The 21,283-nt window shown below is 33.0% G+C and overlaps 2 protein-coding genes across 2 annotated transcripts; one reads left to right on the top strand and one right to left on the bottom strand.

Annotated features, from left to right (window-relative positions):
• The first annotated feature begins 675 nt into the window (after positions 1–675).
• LOC132190161 (uncharacterized) lies at positions 676–5,985 on the top strand. Its single transcript, XM_059605063.1, has 9 exons — positions 676–851; positions 991–1,057; positions 1,503–1,706; positions 1,812–1,979; positions 2,071–2,349; positions 3,271–3,338; positions 3,647–4,004; positions 4,411–4,623; positions 5,423–5,985. The coding sequence occupies exons 3-9, from the start codon at positions 1,503–1,505 to the stop codon at positions 5,756–5,758; spliced, it is 1,626 nt and encodes a 541-aa protein (XP_059461046.1). The 5' UTR covers positions 676–851; positions 991–1,057; the 3' UTR covers positions 5,759–5,985.
• A 6,316-nt stretch (positions 5,986–12,301) lies between these two features.
• On the bottom strand, positions 12,302–13,939 carry LOC132189582 (putative UPF0481 protein At3g02645). Its single transcript, XM_059604324.1, has one exon. The coding sequence runs from the start codon at positions 13,937–13,939 to the stop codon at positions 12,302–12,304; it is 1,638 nt and encodes a 545-aa protein (XP_059460307.1).
• Between the last annotated feature and the right edge of the window lie 7,344 nt (positions 13,940–21,283).

Here is a 21,283-nt window from a genome sequence, read left to right as displayed (position 1 = left end):
TAGCTATTATGTAGAGAGAAGTTTGAATAACTATTCTGTTGAGATATATTTCTTGAAAAGTTGAGATAGACTTAGATTGGGATTTCAGGAGCTTGAGTTGGAATTGGGCTCTTATTCTCCTGCTCATTTATTCTAATATAGTCCCAATCGGAATATATTGTCTATTAATTAATTAAATAGTCACTGCTTATTTAATTAATATTATTATGGGCTTATTCTTGGTCATTGGACCCAAATTTTGGTGGGCTTATAATGTGAATTTATTCCCAACAAATTTGATATAGCAAAAATATTACAAAAGGACCTAATTAAAAATTGTGAATAACTTAATTTTTATTTCTTTATTTATTTATACTTACCCTCAATAAAATTAAATAAATAAATCGAATTGTGCTTAAAGACTTAAAAAATAAAATAAAAATAATAGGGTTTAGAAGGAAATTCTTGTGCTAACATGCATCAGCAACAAAATTCTTGTGATTTAATATTATCTACAAGAAATTTCAATTTGTAAGTAAATTACCACAGCAATACAAGTTTAAAAGCTTAAAAGGATGGATAACCTTTGGATTTAAACCCAAGAAGTGGGTTTTAACGGCACGCGCGCGCCGACTCTAAACCTTATAAATAAACGAGCCGCCAACTCCTTCCTCTCGGATCCTCAGTACTCTCTCTCATCTCACGCCTCCCTCAGAAGTCACAACTCACTCTCATTGCACGCAGCCTCCAAACTTCCGCCAAAGTCCAAAAACCTAGCCGCTTCTTCACTTTTCCTGCGCCGGTACGGTACCTCCCGCCGCACCCGCTCCCACTCAGCCGTGCTTAGCGTCCACCGGAGCTCCGATCACCAGGTTTATATCTTTCATTCTCTCTCTTTCGCTCTCTCTCTCTCTCTCTTTCTCGCTCTGTCTCTCTTTCTCGCTCTCGCTCTCTCTGTCGCTCTCTGCGTCTTAGTCTTTGTTTCTAACAAGTTTATTTCAATTATTTCAGTTCAATTCCGAATTCCGGCTTCCAACCGAATCAACCTCTCTCTCTCTGTCTTAGCCATCGACCTCAGGTAAAGAACTTTGATTTAGGTTTTCTTAATTAGTTTTGATTAGGTTTTCTCTTTATATATATATATGCATGTCTTATTTTAATTTAAGAACTAACAATATGTTAAGACTCTCTTAAGTCTTATCCTTTCCTCTCCTCTTCCTTTAAACTCCCAAACATACTGTTAGTTCTTATATTTTGGTTGCGATGCCCTGACCATTTTGTGTATAAGTTCTTTTGGCATTCTTAATAGCTTTACTTGTGTATTTTTTTTTTTTTTTCAATGAATTCGTGTATGGAATTTAGTCATATAGGGGTACAATATGTCACAGTTCTGGTGCTTCTGTTCCAAATGTTGGCGTGTACATGCGCATTCTGTTTGCCTGAAACATGTGCCTCCTTTGCTGATTGTCTACCTTGTTTGATATGGCTACATTATTGGTTTTTTATTTTATTTTATTAACCAGATGAAGAAAGCAAATCCCAGGGAATTGAATCCATATTTGAAGGATGACGGCAGTGGTTATCTAGAAGAGACTGATGGGAGCACAGCCACCAGGGACCGACTTTTGTCTTCTTCAGTTGTCGGAGATGGAGGTGCCAGCTGGAGACTCAAAGCGTTGAAGCGTGCACGAGAACAAGCAGATCGAGAAGGGGGAAAGCTTGACGAGGTATGCTGCATTAACTTTAAAATATTAGCAAGTTTCTGTGCAATCTCTCTCTCTCTCTCTCTCTTTTCTTTTGGCTGTTGTTTTGTAAATAGTGAAATTGGGCAGGTTGTTGAAGAACGGTGGGGTTCTCTTGGTCAACTGACTGTGTCTCTAGCATCTCGTAGAGCTGCTCCTTCTCATGCTCATCTACATGCAATAAAAGATAGAAAGAGAGGGCTAACTGAGGAACGGTCAACAGGTTCAGGAAAAGAAAGTCAGATGGATGTAAAAAAGGTACCTTGCCATTCTCTTGTGCATTACTGATTTTTGTTTTTGATGCTTGTCACTTCCATTTGCTTACATGTTACATATTTGTGTTTCTCAGAAGAATGATGCGCACTACTTGAAGGATGTATCTTTTCAGTATCATGATGTATCTTTATCGTGGGGAAAACGGTCTAAGGATGCTGGCCTTATCTCGGCTGCAGTATCTAGTTTAAATAAGTTTTACAACGATGGAAGCTTTATGCGGGAAGTTTTTCAGCGGCAGAACAATGATCCTGGTGAATCTGTTTCACCGAGCCTATCTAGTGCAAACCAGTTGGCAGCTAAAGCTCTTCAGCTTCGTGTGAAAGGAAAGCATGAAGAAGCCAATAAACTTCAAGTAAGATAGCATTCCTCATTATACAGCTTTTCTACTCTTTTTCTCAAGATTACATATGAAGAAATCAAGTCTCTCTCTCACCAATGATTTTGTGGAGAACATATGTATAGTGACATACACAGATTTGTGAGAGAAACTAAATGCAAGCATTAAATTTAAGAAATTGTCATTGACAAGAATGTTAATTTGGAGGGAAAAGCTGTATTAACACCCAAGGGCATTAGAGCATTCTCAATGAACTCTCTATTCTTTAGCTAAAATTTGGCTAAAAAACTCATTTTAGTTTAACTAGGTGCTAAACAAAAGTAGATTTTAGAGAGCTCATTGAGGACGCTCTTAGCCATTGAGTTTAATTGCAAGCTAGAAAGGAATTTCCGATCCCTTTCCTAGGTAGTGTACATCTATTTAGGAAGTAGACAGAGGTGTTGGAATGTTGGTCATCTCACAAGTTCAATACTTATCTTCCTCTCCTAACCTAAATTGAACTGAATCTGTTAATATTCAAAGTCATGAATGGATATATTTTTTTTTCCCATTAATTCTGTGTTATACCTAGAAAATGAATGTGACCTTCATCTGTTAAGAGATTTACTGACCAAAGTAAAAAGGGCTCCTGTAGGGTATGCGTGAAAAAGAATTCACATCTTAATTAGAGTCATTATACTTTATAGAGTGAATAGTTACTTATATAAGTGTCAAGTTTCACGTTACTTATTAAATAAAACTGAGTTTTCTAAGTAATTATACGAAAGTTTGAGCATCTCCAACAATGATAGTCATTTTAGCTGCTCAAAATACGACTTTTTGTATTTTATCTACTAATTTTTTACTACAATCTCCAACAAAAACCATTTATTAAGAGCATGAGTTTTTACTTCTGTGATTAATTGCAGTTATCTTGTTTTTCTTATTGTTTATTAGCAAGAAGCAGAGAAGATTAGGGCAAAGCAGGGTGCTGGTAGACAACAGAAAAAGGGAAGCTCAAGCAGGTAATTATGCATCTTGTGATTTTTTAAAAATATTTTTTGGGGGGTCTTTGTTTTTTTTAGTCCTCAAAGTTCATTAACTATAAGAAAACAAGTATTTTATGTATGGAACTGGTGGGTGGATGGATTCTTTTCCTTTTCTATTGGAGTCTTTGAAATGGTTTTTTTTTTAAAAAAAAAAAAAAATTATTATTTATTTATTATTGTGTTGTTTATCTCTTGTAGCTTGCCATTTTAATATCTTTCTTATTCCTGTAGCACGTTTGGTGATGTTAATGTTCTATTGATATACCATTCCTTTTTTACCCCAGATATATTATGAAGGACAGATCTGTTCGACAAAAGAAGGATGTGGATGATGGTGATATGCATCTAGCTCGAAAGATAGTGCAGAACAAACAATTTACCCCGTATGGTCAAGCAGATGATCATGAGTATGATTTTGAAGATGGTCCTACAAGGAAAGCTCAGCAGAAGGCCGGAGGTAATGAGCAGAAGGTTAAGAAGAAAATGTCCCATCTCTTAACTCAACAAGAGCGCTGTGTTTTTTGCTTTGAGAATCCCAAGGGGCCAAAACATCTTATTGTGTCGATAGCAAATTTCACATACTTGACGTTGCCACATAGGCAGCCTGTGGTGCCTGGTCATTGCTGCATTGTACCGCTGCAGGTGAGCTTAATTTGGTTCCTTGTCCTAGATGTTACATATCTTCTTAGTTATGAGTAATGAAGTTATAAAGTTAACTAAACTAGGTTCACTCTCAACTTCTGAATTGGATTGTATTTATAGTTGACAACGATATTGAGGTCTTTTACGAAAGAAATAGTGAATAATGTTAGTGATGTCAGTTTTTGTAATTTGAGAACCTAGGGATGCTTCTATCATGAGATGTGATACTGTTGTTCAAGCCGCTTGAAAGTGAGGTGAATCTCTGTTGAAGTTTCATGAAATATGAAACATGATAGAATGACTTAGTTTCTTGGGGACATGGATAAACCTCTTCTTTGCTTGTTAATTTAATCTATTTCCTCTATTTAAATATTTTTCCCCCTAAAGCATGTCTATTTGCCTGCAGCATGAATCGGCCACGAGAACTGTTGACGACAACGTGTGGGAAGAAATTCGCAATTTCAAGAAATGCCTTATTTTGATGTTTGATAAGCAAGAGAAGGATGTAGTGTTTCTTGAGACAGTGATGGGGTTGGCACAACAACGCTGCCATTGTTTGATTGAGTGTATTCCTTTGCCCCGAGAAATCGCCGAAGAGGCTCCTTTATACTTTAAACAGGTATCGTCTTTATTTTAATTTTCTTATGAATGCAGCATTGAAAATTTGCTTGCTTGTCATTTCTTGAGCCAGTGCCTTTCGAGTTGTTTGCATGAATTCAAGGGATGTGCTGTTCTCACTTTCTCTCTCTCTCCACCCCCAAAGATGTGCAAATTTTTATGCTTTGAAAGCCGAGGAGATAATTAAAAATAGCTTAGGAAAAATATCGGCTACCTTTTAGCAGGGCAGTAAAGGTGGAGCAAGTGTATTGCTTAACAATGCTATTACTTCAGAAAATTCTTTGGAGTAACTTGGTTGAATTTTGTATATTTGTCTAATTATTAATTAGCTTTTTGAGAATTCATACTGAAACTAGAGTTTACATAAAACATAAAGAACCTGAGGAACTCAGCTTGTTGTTTTACTCTTGATGAGTGAATTTTGTCCGAAGGGAGGGAGAAATTTGAATCAGTAACTTCAACATGTTCAATGTAATAAGAAGAATTATGTGGGTACTCATCTTTTTGGAAAGTTTTGTTATTTAGTGTTGTATGTAACTCCTTGACACTTGTTTTCTTTTCTAATCTTCATTATTTGTCCCATTGATATTTTAACATTTTGGTTAAGTATATTAATACCTGTTTTTGTCAATCCAAGTGGCTTGAGAAAAGAAAAGAGAAACATAATTCTAGACCAAGTATTGATGAAATGTGTATGTTTGAATGCACGCAGCTTGTATGTGTGACGTATGTAGTATCTCTTTGCCCATGAGTCTGATTTTGAATTGTTTTATAAATTTCTAAAAGTAAGTTTGTTTCAGGAAATTGATGAAGCTACAAGTTGGTGGAGCCAACATAATGCAAAGAAGCTTATTGATACAAGTGAAAAGGGGGGGTTGCGTGGTGCAATCCCCAAAAACTTTCCTTATTTTCACGTTGAGTTTGGTATTTCCAAGGGATTTCTGCATGTTATTGATGATGAAACACAGTTCAAAAGCAGCTTCGGCCTTAATGTGATAAGAGGCCTGCTTAAATTGCCGGAGGAAGAAATGCACCGTAGCCAAAGGTATGATTCCGGTGAGCTTCGAAGGGAAGCAGTTAAAAGCTTTGTCAAAGACTGGGAACCTTTTGATTGGACAAAACAGCTTCACAGTTAAGCCAGTTGAATATTATCTGCGACTTGTGATTTGCCTGTCCCATTGACTCGATCGGGGCCGCGACATCTTATTGCTGTGGTGACCGACATGTAAATAGCCCTGACTCTAGGCTCTAGTCTTATAATTCTGCCTTTGCAGTGTAATTTAACCTGAATTTTAATCTTATTATATATAGTGACAAATTTTGATATTTTAGATTCAAGCATATATATATATATTTCACTGACTACTGTAATTTTAAGAGTTGTAAAAAGGGCATGCATAAAGTCACGTTGTAATAATCAGATGAAGCTGCCTTGAAATTGTACCCACTTTGAGCTTGAGCTTTATGCGAGTTTAATTTGTATTGTTTAATAATCAAGCATTGTTATAACCCTCTCGCCATGGAATAAAACATTAGAAAATTGTGTTTTGTTTGATGGATTCATTCAACTGATAAAATGGAAATAGATGGATAAATAGAAATAAAATGGAAATTGTATTGATAGTGAACTCCAATTAGTGCCGGAGACAAACTACAGAAACATACATCTATATCATTTCTCAATAGTATCTCATTAACAACCAAATAGGTTTTTAAATAGAATTACAATGACACCTAAATCAATAAGAACTCATAATTATTAGTTAATCCTAATCCTAATCTTAATTTCAATAAACTAATACTAATTTAAAAACTCCAATCCTAATGAGTTGGAATAGAATTACAACTCAACTATTAAACCTATCTAACCCTAATCTTATCCATAACATTTTTTTCAAACACAAAACTTCTCTTAAAGCAACTCTAAAATTAACACAAAGATCTGCATATTAACTTTAACACCTTAAACCGTAAGAGATCTATAGTAAGGAAAACGAAAGACAAGAAGTTGTTATTGTGGATAATGGGCCTTTTGTGGTTTAATAGTTCAAGAATGGCAATTTTGTAAAATATAGGATTAGAATAGGGGCTTTTGGGGAAGGGGATTTCTAAGAGGAGGAAACTTGGCCAAGCTTGGCTTTCACGTGAAGCCAAGCTACTGCACAGCATGCTGCCTGCCACACCTTCACGTTGAAGGTGTGAGGAAGGTGCGAGTGGAGAGAGAGAGAGCAGGCTGGCCCGTGTCAAAGAGAGGGGGACATCCCCTCTTTCTATAAAAGCAGGGACCGTTGCTCCCTGCCTCTTCGCACAACACAGAGAGAGATTGAGAGGAATTTTGAGAGATATGGGCGGCACTACCTTCACTAGATTGGCTCATTCGTGATGAAACAGATTCTGACTCAACAAAATTGAGTCAGAATCTGTTTCATCACGAAGGAGCATTAATCGCAACGCTCCCTGCCTCTTCGCACAACAGAGAGAGATTGAGAGGAATTTTGAGAGATATGGGCGGCACTACCTATTGGCTCGTGATGAAATAGTTTCTGACTCAACAAAACTAAGTAGTTTTGTTGAGTCAGAATCTATTTCATCACGGGAGCATTAATCACAAGCCAGCTTCATATGAAAGGAAAGCATGAAGAAGTCAATAAACTTGAAGTAAGATAGCATTCCTCATTATACAGCTTTTCTACTCTTCTCTCTAATCAAGATTACATATGAAGAAAACAAGTCTCTCTCTCGTCAATGATTTTGTGGAGAACATATGTTCAGTGACATACACAGATTTGTGCAAGCATATTAAATTTAAGAAATTGCCATTTGACAAGAATGTTAATTTGAAGGGAAAAGCTGTATAAACACCTGAGGGCATTAGAGCATTCTCAATGAACTCTCTATTCTTTAACTCATTTTTTTTTCTAATTTAACTAGGTGCTAAACAAAAGTACAAAATAATAAACTCTTTAAATTTTACTCTATTCTATTTAAATATAAATTTATTCAGTCTTCATTCATTTTTTATTCTCAAAAGCATCCCACAAAGCTACAAACCCATAAAAGTGAGGGAGAGAGAGAGTGTGTGAGGGCAAATATAAAAACATAAAAATAGAGTAGAAAAAGGATTAATACAAATATAAAAACATAAAAATATTTTGTTCTCTAAATGTGGGGAGAGGTTTGACAAGCCCTAAAATGGAGAGGGTAATACAGAGCTTGATTGAAATTTTGGGTAAAAGTAGATTTTAGAGAGCTTATTGAGGATACTCTTAGCCATTGAGTTCAATTGCAAGCTAGAAAGGAATTTCCAATCCGTTTTTCCTAGGTATTGTACATCTATTTAGGAAGTAGATAGAGGTGTTGGCATTTAGCTAATGTTGGTCATTTCACAAGTTCGATACTTATCTTTCTCTCCTCACCTAAATTGAACTGAATCTGTAAATATTCAAAGTCATGAATATTTACAGATTCTGTGTTATACCTAGGACATGAATGTAACCTTAATCTGTTAAGAGATTTACGATATTGATCAAAGTGAAAAAGGGCCCCTGTAGGGTATGCGTGAAAAAGAATTCACATCTTAATTAGAGTCATTATATACTTTATTAATATTTGATATAATTAGTTATCAACTTATTGGATCAAAATATTGACAAGATCACAACATAAGCTCTTTCTCTTCCTTTCTTTCTTTTCTCTCTATTGGTTGCCTTCTTGTTTTTTGGGTGTCCCTTCTTCCTTCTTCTTTCTCCTTTTTATAGGTTTCTTCACTATGCCCAGCCCGGTTGTATCATTTCCAGCTCCTTGTCCACTCACTTTATTTATTTAATGGTTTATATGACTAAATCTAGGATTAATAAAATAAGCCTAGGGGGTAAATGGAATAAAGGGCGAGAATAAGTGGGGGGACTTCTTACACGCGTGCTTTTAGGCTGGTGCAATATAATTAATATTTCCTTGATGGTTCCCTCTATTCTCTTGTCAGATTCCTTTCCAGCTGTTGAATCTGTCTTGGCCGATATCCATTATGCGGACGGGCATACTCGGGCGTTGGGGATATTGGTTCCGGGCGTGTCTTCCGGGCGCACCGAATACCATTTGGGCTTAATGCCTTGTTTCTCTGTCCCCTTATATCTGGCCTGTATACTTTGGGGCTAATTATTGGCCCAAGTTTGTCTAGGCCCAAAGACAGAAAATATCCCCAACAATATTTTAATTTACAAAAATAAATAAATAAAATTATGCTTTTTATTAGCTAATTAAATGCATAATATTGCAAGAAATGCTCTTATATGTACCTACAATTCTTTTACAACATGCTAACAAGTTCATCATTTTTATAATAAAAATTGAAGTAGTTAAAATATTTTTCTTAATATAAGCATGCACTATATAATTACTATAGCTTCCCGATTGCTTTTTTTCTCTATTTTTCCCATACACTTTCGAGATTGCTCAACCGTGAAGAAAGTGAACTCTACACATACATAGAAAAAAAACAAAAAAAAACGTGGTTGTCTTTGTCCATGTTTTCATCGTGGTATATTTTTTTTTCCATAATTAGTGGCTTAATTAACGTTAATCTTTGATCACTACGATTTTTTATTCTGTGGCCCAACAAGATTGAATAAATGATCATTTTGTGTCGTTGGTTTAATTTGTTCGTGTAGATCATAAGAAGAATCATAGGTTGGCGTGTTTGAACGGATTTGCAGCCTAGCCTCTACTTTCGTTCAAACGATGGTCTTATGATTGTGATTCTCAGCAGATTTAGGGTTTACCAATTTTTGCACGTCTTCTAAGCGTTCGAGTTTATATGGAATTTATTTGTTTAAATAAATTTTAAACTGTCTATTGTCTAACTAGAACGATCTTAGCTCCTCCGTACAATTTTTTTTCTTTCGTGGGTACAGGTTGTCTTTGACTCTTTGTCAAGTTATCATTTTTTTTTTTTTCGTTATGTTTGTTGAGTACAGAGGATCCTCATTCCTCCATTTCATTTGTATATATCAAAGCTTTTTTTTTTTTTTTGGTTATGTCTTTGTACAGATCAAAGCTTCTTCTTTTTTTAATGTTCATGTGTCCCTACTGTATTGGGTTATTATCTAACCGTAATATGCCTATATTTATATTTTTTTTTCATATGAAATTAGTACTTGCATATGAGATGAATGTTCCTCATATGTGTTTATTTTTGTTTTTATGAATGATTTCTATATATGTATTTGTTTTTCTCTTTAGTTAAGTGTTGACAATAAAATAATAAAAAATGAATGAATAATAATATTTTAAAGCAAGTAGAGAATGGAATAGAGAATCTGTTGGAGTGTGTAGTGAAAAAACAATAGCTAAAGTAAAGAGTTGTACTTTTTCACTAGGTAAAATACCTAATGCTGCTGGAGATGCTCTTGTACTGCTTGTTAGAGAATATATTTTTTACATTGAAATGATCGGGTTATAATCAGGTTTGATGGTAATCAAATCAATCAGATTTGTTTACCATACTTATCTATTTCAATTCTCCTATAAATATGAGCATTAATTTATATTGTAATATCAATTAAAGAGTAAGAGTATAACGTAGTCCTTTGGGACTTTATCTTGTGGATGTAGGTCATTGACCGAACCACGTAAAATATTTTGTCTCTATTTTATTATTTCCACTTTTATCTTCTTCTTTTTTTTAGTTATGAATTTCTTCATTGTATCAGAACAATAGGCTAATGCCATTGTACGATCCAATGATCCTGTGTATTTCCTCTTTTTTTTTGTATTGTTTTTTTTATTTTAGGTTTGTTGTTGAAGAGCCCACCTCTTTTTCAGGTTTTTGATTTATTGTACTATTTCCATATTTGCTTAGAAAAAATTTAAAAAAAAAAAAGAAGAAGAGAGAAGTAGAAAATCTATAACATAAAGTTGAAGCCATAGCTTACATAATTAAGCTATGGCTTTGTTGCGACCAATGTATAAAACTTATTAACCACGATTTATGGTGAGGAAATGAATTTTTTTCGTTGTTAGAAATTTTTGGTAACAAAAGTATTTAACATTTCGTTATTTTTTTCCTATATTTTCAAAATAAAAATATTATCAAATAATCTACAACACAAAACGCTCTTCAAAATTTGGCAACACTTTTTATCCAAGTTTTTTGCTTTTTAGCCAAAAAGCAAAAGCATAAATTCCAAACACAAAACATTAAAACTATTTTCATTTTTAAACTAAAAAAACAAGGGTTTATTTGGGAAAGCTTTTTCTTATTATTGTTTTGTTTAAATAATAATAATAATAATTGATTAATGTGACATAAAGATGAAATGAGTTTTAATTTTTTTTTTTTTTTTTTTTTATGAGAGAAAAGTAAAAAATAAAATAAAAAATAAAAAAATAATGAGGCTTTGCCCAAAAAAACAGTACCCTAAATTATTGCCGAACCATTCATCTTGTCAGACAATGGGTCATATTTTCAAATTAATCAGAATCGTACGGTGGTGGAGTTGAAGTCCAAGTTGAGAAATTTTAGTCAAAACTGGGTTTTAACTTTTAAGAGTATTCATAATCGTACCTTGGTAGCTAAGGTGTGAACAATCTGAAAGTTGTACGGGCCTTGCCTTATAATTTTACTTTACGTGTGATTTTAAGATAAAAAAATAATAGGTAGTTCAATCGATTAAGATATGCCTAATAAAGTGTAGGTCACTGATTCAAATCTCCCTCTTTTTTTTGTGCGGACATGTAAAAAAAAAACAAAATAAAACAAAACAAAATCAAATATGCTCTTCTAAACTTTTAAGTTCCGATCCGTTCAAATTGTATAGACTGTTATTGTGCTTGAGAAATCTTTCCTTAACGTGATTTTCAAGATCATCAATAAATTAAAATTTAATTGTAATTCACTTCAAAATGGTAATTTTAGTGTAAAAGTTGAATTTTGTACTTGTAGAATTAGGGTCTGTTTGGGAGTGCGTTTTAAAAATAATAATAATATGTGTTTTTAAACCAAATCGCAATTTTAGAGTGTTTGAGATTGTGATTTTAAAAACACAAATTTTAAAATCGTGAAAAAATCCATGATTTCTATAAGTTGAATAGAGAGTGCTTATTTAAAAAAGTGTGAATTTAAACAAAAATCACGATTTTGTTTTAAATAATATTTAGCGCAATATTTACCTATTTGGTCATGAAACCGCAATTATATGCTACTGTTATCAAAACACTCAATTGATAAAAAAAAAAAAAAAAAATACTTATTAACATGTTTTACCAAACGTCTATGCAATTTAAAAAACGCAATTTTTAAAAACATAATTTTTAAAATCTCACTTATTGAAATCGCACTTCCAAACGAGCTCTTAATCGTTCTACTTGTATTATTAATGAAAAAAAAAATGCTATGAGGGTAGGAGTGAGAGTGTATATATATATATATATATATATATATATAGCATTTATTTGTGTTTGACAGAATTTTAAGAGTAAAAAAAATGAATTGATTGATATAATACAAAGTAGAAATCATTCAATTAAGACTTTCATATATACCATATAGAATACAACAACACAAAGAATTCTAGCTTATTAAAGAATTCAAGCAATAAGAATTGAAAATTTTATACTACTCAGCATGCCATCAATCAAATACAAAATCCTAGACACTAAAGAACAACTGAAAGAGAAAACATTCATAGAGCTGCCATCCATTTGGAGCAATTGTATATGGAGCAAGCAGCCTGCAGAGTATACATCAATATCAGAATGTTCGCTGCTAAAAATGAAAGACATGGCCATGAAGCAAAGACGTACTTCTTCATCGTCACGTTCATCCTCACCTTCCAACTCTCCGAGTAATAAGCATTTGCACCTTCAATGGCCTTGTCCAGAATTGGAACTTTCGTTGCCCTCACAGACTTCGTCATGCCATTCCAAAGCGTTGCGACTTCTCCATCGCTTTTGAGGCGGTTCAAGATGATCCCTGCCTCTCGAAGAATCCTCACATCCTCCTCGCCATCAATTATTCCATTCATCAATTCCGTGTAACGTGTAAAAATCATCATCTCCGGTGCAATACATGCCTCATAGGCCACGAGGTTCCTCAGCACAACTTCCGAGTTATCATCCAAATGAATAACGGGAAGGTAAAAATTACCACAAGACTTGTTGAAATTTATGGATTCCAAGCCACCCTTTACAGGACAAAATTTGACACCAATTTTATGAAGCTGTGTCACGCTTGGGATTGCAATCTCTTCGACCAAAGGACTTAATTCGACTTCCATCTCATGAGATGCACTTTCCACCTCTTCGGCCACGCTTCCAGCCGATGACATGAGATTGCTTATAGCACCTTTGTTTTTGAGATTAAAAAGACACGAGATGATTGTAAATGGCAGAGTAACTAAAATCGTGGCTGCCTTCGACTTGCACATTTTACTGAGAAGGCGGAGCGGGGCCAAGTTAATATAAATCAGTGTAGTCAAGAATGATTTCATGGCTTTTCTAAACCAACCAATTTCTTCCTCCGCTTTCGGCTCCTCCTGCTCACAGTCAAGTACAAGTTGGAGCTTTGGTGCAACCATGTGGTAGAGAAGTTGTAGCAAATGGGCTCTCTCGAAGCATTCTTCTCTAAAATGTTGGTAATTAATGTACTTGATGGGGGATAGACCTTTGCAAAAACCCATTAGCATGGTGGCTAATGATTCGTCATGATCTTCACGCGGATAAAAACTATAAACTTCTCTGAGCAAAAAGAGAGGGACTTGGTTTTCCAGCTTAATAACATCCCTAAGGATAGCGTGGTGTGCGGTTTTCCTCCTTGCATAGTCGATCAAATGTGCCATCTTAGAAGAGATTCGCATAACCGAGCCTTCCCATTCAGCAGAGTAGGTTTGGAGATACTCCAACAAGAAGGAAGTATCGATGGCGAATATCCACGCGAGTGTTTCCTGGTCGAACTCCAAGAAGCGGTGGTAGCAAGCGCGGAGAATGCTATCACTTTGGGAAATATGGTTGACCAAGTGGCAGAATTGGATTTGCTGGAGATTCTTTTGAACTCTTTTAGCTGAAGTGAGCTTGTAGTGCTCCATCTCGAAAAGTTCAGGCCGCTGGTGATGGTATGGGCCAAGGGCTATTAGCTGTGGAATGTATGCATCTGGTTTGAGAGATATTAGGGTTTTGGGTACGTTGAAGATGCTCACCGGAAGGTCTTCATCATCGTTGTCTTGTAGGTCTTCTTCTAGGGCTCGACTTATCTGTATAACCCATTCTTGGTCAAAGCTAAGTTTTGTTGGTTCCACTTCCATGGCTTCTATGTCAGAAGACATTGAGATCTTTAGGGAGAGAGAGAGAGAGACGAAAGAGAAATGTGTTTGCCAGAGAGAGACTTGTGTTTCTCGTTCTTCTCTGTTTAGTGTGTTTGGACACCCTTTTATAAAGGTTGGACTTACTTAAAACACCTTGAGGATAAGGAAAACTTTGTTTAGACTGTTTAGTGATTGTATCAGATTTTACACATGTAACTTGTTTTTCTTTCCTTTCCTTGATTGCAACGATCTGGCAAGCAACTATTGGTTAATTTGGTCAAATATATAGCAACTTTCACGCCACGTAATTGTCAAAAACCATGTTCCCACACTCCCACAACTGGAATTGTAAATTTGTAATTTTCTATCTTCTTTTTTGGTCGCAGTAGTAGTTGGGGTAATTCCTGTCCCAGGGACACCGACATTTTTTTAGTGTATATTTAGGATCCGGCTCAATGGCTAGGCCACTGAGGCGGTCACCTAACCCCAGTTAGTAAGGTTTAAAAAAAAATTAATAAAACCTAAAAAAAAATTTTACTTTTATTTTAACTTGAGGCTTAATTTTTTTTTAAATAAGGCCCAAAAATTTTTTCCATAAAAATTTAAGGCTTCTAAAAGAAGGCTACAATATAATAAGCCCATTGTAAAATAAGACCAATTAACCTAAAAAAACAAATATGTCACATCAATTTTTTTGGGCAACTAGTTAAAAGTTAAACTTAAAAGTCCTGAAACAACAATGAAAATGAAAATAATAATAATATTATAAAAATATAATAATATTATTTAATTAATATTTAAATATTAAAAAAAATAAGGTCTAACTTCAAAATTTCGATTAAGACCCCAAATACATTAAGCCGCCCTGTGTATATTTGTAAGGAAATTATAGTATTTTCCACTATATTCTTTTTTTTCTATAACTTTAACTCTATGATACTATTTTTTCCTGGAAATTGCTTTAAGTCAATAAAGTGACATTTCGAAGCATATAGGAGTACTAGGCGAGAAAAACCATGTGGTTGTGTTTGTGCATGACTGCATGTTTTCTTCGTGGAGTAAATTTTTCGCTGACGTAAAAGTCAAAGTAGAAAAGGATAATAGGTTTAGGTTGGCGTGTTTGAACAGATTTGCCTTATTTAGTAAAAAATACATGCGTGTTTGAACAGATTTTTTTACTAGTAGTAATAATAGTAAAAAACCCTCTTCCATTAAAAAAGCAATTGAGGTCTTAATTATCGTACACAAAGCATACACAAAATATTTTATTTTTTACAAATAAAATAAAGTATTATAATTGATGAATTAAATCATATAAAAACAATATATTCTTTTCTAAACACATTTATCGCTTACAAAATTTTATTGACAATACTTGCTAGATTTGCTTCCGTATAAAAAAGTTTTTCAAAATCAAAATTGATAAATCCATAATGTCACACGAAAGATTAAGTGGATTAGCTATATTAACAATTAAAAATGAGATGTTAGAACAAACTAAAATATAAAAAGTTAACCAATAATTTTGCATTCAAAAAAGCAAGAAATAATATTTTTTAATAAAAAAATATAATATAAAAATGAGAATAAATATTTTTTTTAAAAAAGGGCTGCACTTAAATTTATCCATTCAAATCTCAAAATCTCATGTCAACTCGCTTAATTGATGAGTAACCCACATAACCCTTCTAAATTAAATTAGGTTTTTTTTTTTTTTTTTTACAATTGAAAAACAAAACTCTAAGAGGCTGAAATTAATTTTATATATAACAATTATTTTTAAAATTCATAAATTCATATAATTTTTATTTTTTTTGCATTTAAATTCATATTTAGGTCAAAAGAGGGTAAAAAAAGGTTATATTTAGGTTAACTCAACACCACTTATTTATTAAGTTAGTTATGCAGGTAAGGTCAATCCAGTACTTCCTATTTAGTAAGCATGTTATATTTATGGATGAGGTCAATCCAACGCAACATGTTTATTAAAACGTTTGATGCAAGCCGTGTTGAATCATCATATTTATTCAAATGTTACATACATGTAGGGGCTCTCAAGATTTAATTGATTTAACTAAATGAGTCAATCTTATCGATTTGGTTAATAATTGACAATTTGAGCCAGACACGACCTTAGTACTTGCTGTCTCTTTCTCAAAATAGAAGGGAGTTGGCCTTGGCCATTGGCTAAGAGTAATAAACGGTCCACTCCTATGTGTGACCCACGTGGGGCTAGAGCCTAGAGGGAGTGGAAAGAGGCACGCAACTGTGGTTACGTGTTGAATTTTGATTTACGGCCTTTTCCCCCAAATTTCGATCAAAATTGTTTTTGTTAAAGGGTTTTGGTTGAATACTATAGCAAAAATTAATTGATTTGAAAAAAAAAAAAAAAAAAAAGTAAGAATGTTTTTTTAAAAAGTGAAAAAGTAAAAATATTTGGTATGAAAAAAAAAAATAAAATTGTTTTGTAGTGATTTTTTTATTTTATGAGCAAAAAATGGTAGGTCAGGGAGACCATACTGAGCCATAGTCTGACCCAGCTCCACAGGGCATCAATGAGAATCCAAGGTGCCTAATACTAATTACGCATATGTATGAATTCTTAATTGCAAAAATTCGAACTCACGCTTTGACCATTTGAAAGCTTTTTTGAACTATTGAACTAACATCCTTGATGGTGTAATGACCCAGCTCCACAGGGCATCAATGAGAATCCAAGGTGCCTAATACTAATTACGCATATGTATGAATTCTTAATTGCAAAAATTCGAACTCACGCTTTGACCATTTGAAAGCTTTTTTGAACTATTGAACTAACATCCTTGATGGTGTAATGATTTTTTTATTTGAATAGTAATAAAAAGTAATTTATGTGATATAAAAAGTAATAAAAAATTATAAAATTAAAAATTAAAAAAAAAAAAAGAAAAAAAAAAAAAAAAAGAAGAAGAAGTGATTAATAGTATTAAACCAAAATCGTTTACCAAATAGGAAAGACAGTCCTTTTTTCTCCCTCCCTACCTAATTCACCCCAACCTACTGACCACAACCCATGCCGTGGACTTACTCATATTATAGGCGTCAAAATCTATGGATTAATTATACAAACGTGACTGAATTTCGCCATCTGACCATTGACGTCAGATGACACCAACATAGGGAATAAAAATCGGGAGAGAATGTCTGTTTATACAGTAATTGTCCCAGATGTTTTGAGCAGCTGAGAAGTAACACCAACATATATGTTAAATTATCGTGGATTTAATTATTTAAATTAATATTCTAACAGCTTAAAATTAAGCTTAACCTAATAAAAAGGGGTTGTTCTAAAAGTAAAAGAATGGTTCTTTCCTTATATATTTTGATGTTTGATTAAGTTCTTAAAGCATGTGAATGTGTTGTGTTTGTTTACGTGGCCGTTTTACCATATTTGAATATGTTGTTGCATACAAGACGAAAGGGTTTGTCATCTTGGAACTTGAATATATGTCTTTTGAGGAATAGCAGTTTATGCCTTTGTAGAATTAGGATTCTCTCTATTTCAAATGAACGAAATAATATGATTAATATCGTTATAGTGAATGAGTATTTTTGTCCCTTCAAAAAGTGAAAAGACAAAAATACATCTTCACTATAACTAACTGCTAATTAAAGCTCTAGTCTTGCTTAAAGGATGAACTTTTTGATTTGGCTGGTGACATTAATAGATTTATGCTTTTCAAATTACAGCTTCACTTGCTAATAGCACTCGCAGTGGCTTATGTTTGGATGTAAAATAACTAATCAAAAGCTTAAAAAAGGTGTTCATTTGATTCTCTAAACAAAATGCATTTTGCATTTGAACTACTTTGTATCATTAATGCACAAGCATTTTATGCTCTTTTTTTTTTTTTTTTTCTCTCTCACCCACATCTGAATTTCTTTATTATTTTATGCATTAATGTATTAGTATTTAAAAATAGAGAAACAATAAGAAAATAATACTTAAATAATATGGAGAGAGAATAGACAATCAAACGGATGAGAATGCAATTAAAAAGCCAATAGTTAAAAATAATAGACTTAATTAGTTTATATGTTACTATTAGTAACACACTACTATAGTGACTTAGACCTCGTTTGGTTTGCGAAGTAGACCTATAGAATAAATTGACTATTTCTATGGAATAACAATTTTTTTGTTTGGTAAGAACTTATTCCTAGGAATAGACTCGTGTGAATAACTATTCACTTACGAAGAGGAATACATATTCCTCTTAAAAAAAAAAAAATGGGAATAGCTATTTCTTAAGGAATAGACAATTTTTCAAATATATATATATATATATATATATATATATATATATACCCCTAAAGCCCTAAACCCTAAAAATAAATTAATAAATAAATAACTGTTAACCATAAGGGTGGCTGGCCACCCACTATAGAACCTAGCTAGGGTGGTTGCACCACCCCCGATGAATTTGGGGTGGCCTGACACCTCCAATTCACGTTAGGGGTGGTTGAATAACAGCCTGTTAACCGCTAACGGGCGGTTAGTAATTTTTTGTTTTAAAAGGCTAGTAGAGTTACTAACCAACGGTTCTACTAACTGGCCTAGTAGATTTAACTAACTGCCTAAACGGTTACAGTTAGTGGTTTTAACTAATAACCGCTAATCGTAACCGTTTTTTCATCCATACTTAAAATTACAATTAAATTTATCCATTTTTCTATGTGAATCAAATTAAATGTTGTTAATATTTTTCGGCTTGCATTAGCTATGAATCATAAATTACAATAGGCACTCTTCCATTCAGATAAAAAATGAAAAAAATTCTCTGTGATCTTTTTCTTATTCAATTAGAAAAAATAAAAATAAAATAAAAATAAAAATAACATGTCAATAGAGCTTAAAAGTATTGCAAACTCCATTTAAGAAAGAGGGACCTAAAGAAGCCAATGGATCAACCATTTAGGTGTGTGCTCCTCCACCCAAATTGTTGCTGTGGTTTCGAATTTCCGGATCACCTTATTATTATTATTATTATTATTTTTGATTTCCTCTAAGCCAGATAATCATTCTATTAGAAGAAAATAAACTTACAAAAGGAGGCAATAGGGACCTAACAAATACCCCAAAACAATCATTACACCGTATAAAATTAATATTAAAAACATACTAGTGTTTCAGTTAATTTTTTTTAAAATAAAAAAATAAAAAAATACCGGATTCACCGGTGAATACAAACAACTCAAGTATTCAGAGTTTATTGCCACAAAAAAAATAAAAAAATAAAAAAAAATAGAGAAAGGCTAGATATCACTTTTTTATCCTACAAATATCTCACAATACTTATGTGGTATTCCCAACCAATCATTAGATTAATCTTTTTATAAATAAAAAAAAATCCAATAGATGCTCGGGAGTGTCACATATATGATCATTGCAAAATATTTATTGAATACAAATATAGTTTTTAACACTATTTAAAAATATATTCAATGGGCTATTAATTAAACCTTGCTACATGATGCTCATGAATATTAAACAAGACTTGAGCTAAATTTAGAGTTAGAAATAAAAGCTCACTTAGAGCTTGTTTGATATTACGTTTTAAGGGTCTAAAAGTGTTTTTAATATTCAAAAAGTCTATTTGAAGAAAAAAGTATTTGTTTGGTAAAAAAATTAAAAGCACTTTTAAGGGTTAAAAAAGCTTAAAAATTGTCAAAACACACTTTTAACAAAATCTATTATTCATCTTTATAGGGGAATAGTTCTTCTCATGATAATAGCTATTATTAAGAATGATGTACAATCAAACAAAAAATAATAATTATTTCATAAAAACAATCGTAGCGTATTCCTCAAACTAAACATGCCCAAAAATACTTTAAGTTTGGGAAAAATATAAAAAAAGCTCATCAAACTATCAGTTGTTTGCAATATAGCCACCAATGTTTAAAAGGTACTAAAGTAGCTACCCAAACTACCAAAATGTATCAAAAAGACATTTTTTTTTATATTCCTATAACACCCCTATTCTTTTAACAAATAAAATAATAAAATAATTGTAAAAAAAAAAACCAAACAATTTTTTTGAAAAAATACAAGAAAACCAATAGGCGAATAAAAACAATATATATATATATGTTTTTTGAAATAAATAATTAGTCACTGTAGTTTGCCTAAATTACAAATTACTTCATGTCATATTAAAGTAAAATTAAAAGTACAATTCTTGAGATCTTCCAAGAAAAAAGTTACTAAAGTAGCCCATCAACTACCAAATTGATTTTACTTTAGGGTTAAATACTATTTCAGTACATGTGGTTTGCACCAAAATCAAATAACCGCCTGAGTTTTCAAAAATATCGCAAATGGTACATGTGGTAAGTAAATAAACACACTTGGTATCTCTGTCAAGATTCTGTTAAGTTTTTTAAAGGAATGCCATGTCATCCTTACACGTGGGTGCCACGTGGCGTGTTACTTGAGTTTTTGGGTGCCACATCATATTTTATTTCAAAAAAAAAAAAACCAAAAAAAACAAAAAAATCCAAAAAAATAAAATAAAAATACACTGGGGTGGCCGGCCACCCCATATGGGGTGGTTCGGCCACCCCAGTGTATTCTCTTTTCTTTTCTTTTTTTGGTTTTTTGTTTTTTGGTTTTTTTTTTTTAAAAAAAAAAATATGTTTTTTTGGTTTTTTGTTTTTGTTTTAAATAAACTATGACGTGGCATCCAAAACCCAAGTACCACGCCACGCGACGCCCACGTGTAAGGGTGATGTGGCATTCCGTTAAAAAACTTAACGAAATCTTAATAGAGGTAGCAAGTGGGTTTATTGACTTACCACATGTATCATTTGCGATATTTTTAAAAACCCAGGTGGCTATTTGATTTTGATGCAAACCCCATGTACTGGAATAGTATTTAACCCTTTACTTTAATACGACATGAAGCAATTTGTAATTTATGCCAACTATAGTGACTAATTATTTATTTATTCCAAAAAACTTTTTTTTTTTTTTGTATTTTTTCGCCCATTGGTTTTTTTTTTACAATTATTTTATTTGTTAAAAGAATAGGGGTATTATAGGAATATATAAAAATAAGTGGCATTTTTTATACATTTTGATAGTTTGAGGGCTACTTTAATACCCTTTGAACATTGAGGGACTATATTGCAAATGGCTGATAATTTGTGGGGTTTTTTTACATTTTTTCCATGTTTCCTTTAATTATAGAGAGTCAATCGGATTCTGAGCAAAGAAATCTTTGATGGGTGTAGGGCTATTCTACTCCACAACTGGAATATAGTTCTCTCGGTAGCCAAACTGACCCACAAACGTTTAAGCTTTGGATCGGGATTAGGGCTGTA

This window comes from Corylus avellana, chromosome ca8, assembly GCF_901000735.1.
Source record: "Corylus avellana chromosome ca8, CavTom2PMs-1.0".
In the NCBI taxonomy this organism is placed as follows: Eukaryota; Viridiplantae; Streptophyta; class Magnoliopsida; order Fagales; family Betulaceae; genus Corylus; species Corylus avellana.
This window is presented reverse-complemented; position numbering and strand designations above follow the sequence as displayed.